The sequence below is a fragment of the Pseudochaenichthys georgianus genome, unplaced genomic scaffold (genome assembly GCF_902827115.2).
Source record: "Pseudochaenichthys georgianus unplaced genomic scaffold, fPseGeo1.2 scaffold_774_arrow_ctg1, whole genome shotgun sequence".
NCBI lineage: Eukaryota > Metazoa > Chordata > Actinopteri > Perciformes > Channichthyidae > Pseudochaenichthys > Pseudochaenichthys georgianus.
In genome coordinates, this window is record NW_027263322.1 from 1,701 (window position 1) to 8,754 (window position 7,054).

At 46.5% G+C, this 7,054-nt stretch overlaps 1 protein-coding gene across 1 annotated transcript; it reads right to left on the minus strand.

The window, feature by feature from the left end:
* Nucleotides 1-3,550: 3,550 nt before the first annotated feature.
* isy1 (ISY1 splicing factor homolog) lies at nucleotides 3,551-6,509 on the minus strand. Its single transcript, XM_034079940.2, has 6 exons — nucleotides 6,355-6,509; nucleotides 5,394-5,416; nucleotides 5,266-5,317; nucleotides 4,001-4,066; nucleotides 3,801-3,843; nucleotides 3,551-3,702 (listed from the first exon to the last, which is right to left on the minus strand). Exons 1-6 carry the CDS (start codon nucleotides 6,355-6,357, stop codon nucleotides 3,566-3,568), a joined length of 324 nt encoding a protein of 107 aa, XP_033935831.1. The 5' UTR covers nucleotides 6,358-6,509; the 3' UTR covers nucleotides 3,551-3,565.
* Nucleotides 6,510-7,054: the final 545 nt, after the last annotated feature.

Here is a 7,054-nt window from a genome sequence, read left to right on the forward strand (position 1 = left end):
CCTACTGGTTCTGGATGGTTAGTGGTTCTACTGGTTCTGGATGGTTAGTGGTCCTACTGGTTCTGGGTGGTTAGTGGTCCTACTGGTTCTGGATGGTTAGTGGTTCTACTGGTTCTGGATGGTTAGTGGTCCTACTGGTTCTGGATGGTTAGTGGTCCTACTGGTTCTGGATGGTTAGTGGTCCTACTGGTTCTGGGTGGTTAGTGGTCCTACTGGTTCTGGATGGTTAGTGGTTCTACTGGTTCTGGATGGTTACTGGTTCTACTGGTTCTGGATGGTTAGTGGTTCTACTGGTTCTGGATGGTTAGTGGTCCTACTGGTTCTGGATGGTTAGTGGTTCTACTGGTTCTGGATGGTTAGTGGTCCTACTGGTTCTGGGTGGTTAGTGGTCCTACTGGTTCTGGATGGTTAGTGGTTCTACTGGTTCTGGATGGTTAGTGGTCCTACTGGTTCTGGATGGTTAGTGGTTCTACTGGTTCTGGATGGTTAGTGGTCCTACTGGTTCTGGGTGGTTAGTGGTCCTACTGGTTCTGGATGGTTAGTGGTTCTACTGGTTCTGGATGGTTAGTGGTCCTACTGGTTCTGGATGGTTAGTGGTCCTACTGGTTCTGGATGGTTAGTGGTTCTACTGGTTCTGGATGGTTAGTGGTCCTACTGGTTCTGGGTGGTTAGTGGTCCTACTGGTTCTGGATGGTTAGTGGTTCTACTGGTTCTGGATGGTTAGTGGTTCTACTGGTTCTGGATGGTTAGTGGTTCTACTGGTTCTGGATGGTTAGTGGTCCTACTGGTTCTGGATGGTTAGTGGTTCTACTGGTTCTGGATGGTTAGTGGTCCTACTGGTTCTGGGTGGTTAGTGGTCCTACTGGTTCTGGATGGTTAGTGGTTCTACTGGTTCTGGATGGTTACTGGTTCTACTGGTTCTGGATGGTTAGTGGTTCTACTGGTTCTGGATGGTTAGTGGTCCTACTGGTTCTGGATGGTTAGTGGTTCTACTGGTTCTGGATGGTTAGTGGTCCTACTGGTTCTGGGTGGTTAGTGGTCCTACTGGTTCTGGATGGTTAGTGGTTCTACTGGTTCTGGATGGTTACTGGTTCTACTGGTTCTGGATGGTTAGTGGTTCTACTGGTTCTGGATGGTTAGTGGTCCTACTGGTTCTGGATGGTTAGTGGTTCTACTGGTTCTGGATGGTTAGTGGTCCTACTGGTTCTGGGTGGTTAGTGGTCCTACTGGTTCTGGATGGTTAGTGGTTCTACTGGTTCTGGATGGTTAGTGGTCCTACTGGTTCTGGATGGTTAGTGGTTCTACTGGTTCTGGATGGTTAGTGGTCCTACTGGTTCTGGGTGGTTAGTGGTCCTACTGGTTCTGGATGGTTAGTGGTTCTACTGGTTCTGGATGGTTAGTGGTCCTACTGGTTCTGGATGGTTAGTGGTCCTACTGGTTCTGGATGGTTAGTGGTTCTACTGGTTCTGGATGGTTAGTGGTCCTACTGGTTCTGGGTGGTTAGTGGTCCTACTGGTTCTGGATGGTTAGTGGTTCTACTGGTTCTGGATGGTTACTGGTTCTACTGGTTCTGGATGGTTAGTGGTTCTACTGGTTCTGGATGGTTAGTGGTCCTACTGGTTCTGGATGGTTAGTGGTTCTACTGGTTCTGGATGGTTAGTGGTCCTACTGGTTCTGGGTGGTTAGTGGTCCTACTGGTTCTGGATGGTTAGTGGTTCTACTGGTTCTGGATGGTTAGTGGTTCTACTGGTTCTGGATGGTTAGTGGTTCTACTGGTTCTGGATGGTTAGTGGTCCTACTGGTTCTGGATGGTTAGTGGTTCTACTGGTTCTGGATGGTTAGTGGTCCTACTGGTTCTGGGTGGTTAGTGGTCCTACTGGTTCTGGATGGTTAGTGGTTCTACTGGTTCTGGATGGTTACTGGTTCTACTGGTTCTGGATGGTTAGTGGTTCTACTGGTTCTGGATGGTTAGTGGTTCTACTGGTTTCTGTCATTGTGTTTTCATGTTGTCTAAAGAAAGATGAACTCGTCCACATGGCTGCTGAAAGGGCAGATCTGCTGGCACTAGCGTCTCCTGCTGTGGAGAACACCCTCTCTCGGGACAGAGGCAGCAGACACAGCCAGGTAGCACTTTGCTACCATGGCAACATGAGGATACTTGGCGTTGGTGATAGCTCTGGCTCGGTCTGAACTCTCTGCGAGCGGTGGAGGCTACATGCTAGCGGGAGTTGGGTTTGACCTCAGTCTTTTTTCTTTTGGTTCGCGCGCTATCAAGCCGTGAGCGTGCGATGTCCTGTTCAGACGACAAACCCAACGGGATGCCATCAATAAACTACAGAACCACACGACACGCCTACGCCATGACTACATTCAGGCCGACTGCAGAACACGACCTCTCTGGACCCTTCAGATACTTACTGGAAACAAGCTACACAATGTGACGCCTTGGAACATGCCCTTTATACTTTTTAATACCCCGCGGACCCCCTGTTACTGGTTCTGGATGGTTAGTGGTTCTACTGGTTCTGGATGGTTACTGGTTCTGGATGGTTAGTAGTTCTACTGGTTCTGGATGGTTACTGGTTCTAATGGTTGCTGGTTCTGGATGGTTAGTAGTTCTACTGGTTCTGGATGGTTACTGGTTCTAATGGTTCTGGATGGTTACTGGTTCTGGATGGTTAGTAGTTCTACTGGTTCTGGATGGTTACTGGTTCTAATGGTTCTGGATGGTTAGTGGTTCTACTGGTTCTGGATGGTTACTGGTTCTAATGGTTCTGGATGGTTACTGGTTCTGGATGGTTAGTAGTTCTACTGGTTCTGGATGGTTACTGGTTCTAATGGTTGCTGGTTCTGGATGGTTAGTGGTTCTACTGGTTCTGGATGGTTACTGGTTCTAATGGTTGCTGGTTCTGGATGGTTAGTAGTTCTACTGGTTCTGGATGGTTACTGGTTCTGGATGGTTAGTGGTTCTACTGGTTCTGGATGGTTACTGATTCTGGATGGTTAGTAGTTCTACTGGTTCTGGATGGTTACTGGTTCTGGATGGTTAGTAGTTCTACTGGTTCTGGATGGTTAGTGGTTCTACTGGTTCTGGATGGTTACTGGTTCTAATGGTTGCTGGTTCTGGATGGTTAGTAGTTCTACTGGTTCTAATGGTTACTGGTTCTGGATGGTTAGTAGTTCTACTGGTTCTGGATGGTTAGTAGTTCTACTGGTTCTGGATGGTTACTGGTTCTAATGGTTGCTGGTTCTGGATGGTTAGTGGTTCTACTGGTTCTGGATGGTTACTGGTTCTGGATGGTTAGTAGTTCTACTGGTTCTGGATGGTTACTGGTTCTGGATGGTTAGTAGTTCTACTGGTTCTGGATGGTTAGTGGTTCTACTGGTTCTGGATGGTTACTGGTTCTAATGGTTGCTGGTTCTGGATGGTTAGTAGTTCTACTGGTTCTAATGGTTACTGGTTCTGGATGGTTAGTAGTTCTACTGGTTCTGGATGGTTAGTAGTTCTACTGGTTCTGGATGGTTACTGGTTCTAATGGTTGCTGGTTCTGGATGGTTAGTGGTTCTACTGGTTCTGGATGGTACTCACTGCGTAGTCCGGGCCTCCCAGCTCTTTGATCCTGACCTCCCAGTGACCTTTCTCTCTCAGCAGCTTGTTGATCTCATCATTCAGATCCCGAATCTTAAACTCCCCGAGACCAGCTGCAGACAGACAGACGGGTCAGAGAGACAGACCGGCAGACCTTGTTTCCATGGTGACCGTTAGTGGTCATGGTAACAACAGGCTGATTCACACTCACCGTTCTGGATCTGAGCCACTTTCTTAGAGATCTCACTGATGATCTGAAACACACACAGTTGGTAATGGGACCAGGCTCTGATAAACAGCCAATCCTCTGCTTCGAGGCAACCGGAGCTGAAGCTCATGGGAGATGTCGTGTGTACTGGTCATAGAAAGCTGTTTGATTGGCCGACAGAGCAGGAAGTGGAGAATGTTTACCTGTCGTCTCCATTTCTCAGCTTTAGGAAGCTCACTGCACTCTGACGCCAGGAAGGGCCTCCTCTCCTGCATACAGGTGAGACAGGTATAACCATCAGACAGGTGAGAGACATGTGAGACATCATATCAGACAGGTCAGAGACATGTGAGACATCATGTCAGACAGGTGAGAGACACGTGAGACATCATGTCAGACAGGTGAGAGACACGTGAGACATCATGTCAGACAGGTGAGAGACACGTGAGACATCATGTCAGACAGGTATAACCATCAGACAGGTGAGAGACATGTGAGAGACATGTGAGACATCATGTCAGACAGGTGAGAGACATGTGAGACATCATGTCAGACAGGTGAGAGACATGTGAGACATCATGTCAGACAGGTGAGAGACACGTGAGACATCATGTCAGACAGGTGAGAGACATGTGAGACATCATGTCAGACAGGTGAGAGACATGTGAGACATCATGTCAGACAGGTGAGAGACATGTGAGACATCATGTCAGACAGGTCAGAGACACGTGAGACATCATGTCAGACAGGTGAGAGACATGTGAGACATCATGTCAGACAGGTCAGAGACACGTGAGACATCATGTCAGACAGGTGAGAGACATGTGAGACATCATAACAGACAGGTGAGAGACACGTGAGACATCATGTCAGACAGGTGAGAGACATGTGAGACATCATGTCAGACAGGTGAGAGACATGTGAGACATCATGTCAGACAGGTATAACCATCAGACAGGTGAGAGACATGTGAGACATCATGTCAGACAGGTCAGAGACATGTGAGACATCATATCAGACAGGTGAGAGACATGTGAGACATCATGTCAGACAGGTATAACCATCAGACAGGTGAGACATCATGTCAGACAGGTGAGAGACATCATATCAGACAGGTGAGAGACATGTGAGACATCATGTCAGACAGGTGAGAGACATGTGAGACATCATGTCAGACAGGTATAACCATCAGACAGGTGAGAGACAGGTGAGACAGGTGAGACATGATCAGACAGGTAAATAATAAAAACAACAATAATGAGCGGCCGTACACATGCGTAACGATAGATCTGCACTGCACTTAAATCCGTCTCCATATTTGCGTAGACTAATATTTCAACTCTGGCCGCCGTCGACGCTTTTAAAAATGCGCCTCAAAAATTGAGCTCGCATTAAACGCCACATGTGTACGACCCCTCATGTTAGGGAACAGGAAGTAGAAGAGGAAGAACAGGAAGTGGAACCGAACCTTCACTTTCCCCTCCTCCAGCTGAGCCTGTCTGAACCGAGCCAGAGCCGTCCTGAGAGAGAGCAGGTTAGAATCAGCAGGGATCTCATGTGAACAGACAATAAACGACGTATATAGAATCAACTCACATGGCCTTCTCCGCGTTTCTTGCCTGGAGAAAAAAAAATACAATCAATACATAAATAACATCAAACATACAGAAAACATTAAATAATTATTATTAGGGACGCTCCGATCGCCAATTTCGGGGCCGATCGCCGAAATCAGGATCGGTCGATACCGATCGAGTGGGCGGGGCCTAAATGGAAGATTTAAACATCACTTTAAATCTTCCATTTAAATCTCTCTCTCTCTCTCTCGTCGGCATGTTTAGAGAGCACCGATCGATCGGTAGAGAGTGGGTATCGGCCGATCTCGATCGGTCACCGATCAATCGGAGCATCCCTAATTATTATTATTAAATCAATAAAGATATAGCAATATTATTAAAGCAATATGACAAATGAATGACACCAATATTATTACAAATTAAATTAATTCTTACTATTATTATATTTAAAAAGGTGGACTGCAGCTCACACACATATTATAATAATAATAATAATAATATATTCATATATAGCGCCTTTCTAGGCCGCTTTACATGAGGGAAGGACACACAACAACACAACAAACAAAGTGAGGAAAATAACGTAACATTGTAAGTATGATTACATTGAAATGAAAGTTGTGGAAAGGGTTAGTCCCGAGAGGCGACAGCACACTCCTTTACTCACATTAGGCCTATTTATAAAGTAAATAACGGTCTGTATTCACATGTATCTCTATGTATTTAAATCTCTGGATATGTCTTACTTAGCGGGCCTGAACAGAGACTCCCGTCACATCATGCCTTTAATATTATCTCTCATTATTATTCATAATGCAGAGTTTGTTACACTTTAATCCCTGAATGTTTTCTAACTTTAAATGATCCGCCTGTTGAAGCTAGCATGCTAGCTAACAGGTTAGCATGCTAACTAGCCGCTACATGTGTTTCTGCTCTTTATGAAGTCTTTAAAACATGTAAAGTGTATGGCTGCTGCTCACCATCTTTGCCGCGGCTCTTCGGGGTTATACCAGAAGGAAATAAAGTGTATAATAGAAAGTTTTCCTGAGGAGAAACACTGAAGAGACGATTCAAACACGCCGAAAAACAAACAGGAAGTTTCGCTTTTGCTTCCGGTGTCCTGACGTCATACGTTGTTGGTTTGAAACTGCTGCCACCTAGCGGTAGTGATGGCAGCTTGACACTGAAGCTTCGATACGTGTGTGCGTCACGCACACACCTGTCTACAGACAGACTGTAGACTCTCCTGTCAGACTACAGGTTGGGGGTACTGTTCCGCACGGACATGTTTGTTGACTGTACGTACTGTGTGCCCTCCTTTCTTGTGCGTTTCTGCTGCTCAATAAAGCTAACTTAGTACCTTCGTTACACCGCCTCCGACTCCCGTCTCTCGGCACTACATTGGTGACCCCGACATAAGTCTCGCAGTAGTTTCCGAGACTGAACCAAATGAACCCAAAACTGTCCCAAACTACAGGAAGTACTTGAGGAGTAGTGGAAACAAGACTGCACTGTGCATGTTTGTGAGCAACTACATTGTCACTGCTGCCCCAGAGAGACTACACTCAGGATTTGACGAAGGGGAGGAGGTGAAGAGCATCTGCACAGCAGGGGTCAGCAGTTTGACATCACTGCACAGTGACCAGGAGGAGACAGACACAAGCATGGTGCTCCATACAT

Bases quoted from the DNA above. Each gene is read 5' to 3' on its own strand.
- isy1 (XM_034079940.2), bottom strand. The intron at 5,318-5,393 runs GTGAGTTGATTC...GCTCTCTCTCAG, and splicing joins AGAAACGCGGAGAAGGCCAT to GACGGCTCTGGCTCGGTTCA. The intron at 4,067-5,265 runs GTTCGGTTCCAC...ACCTGTATGCAG, and splicing joins TGGAGGAGGGGAAAGTGAAG to GAGAGGAGGCCCTTCCTGGC.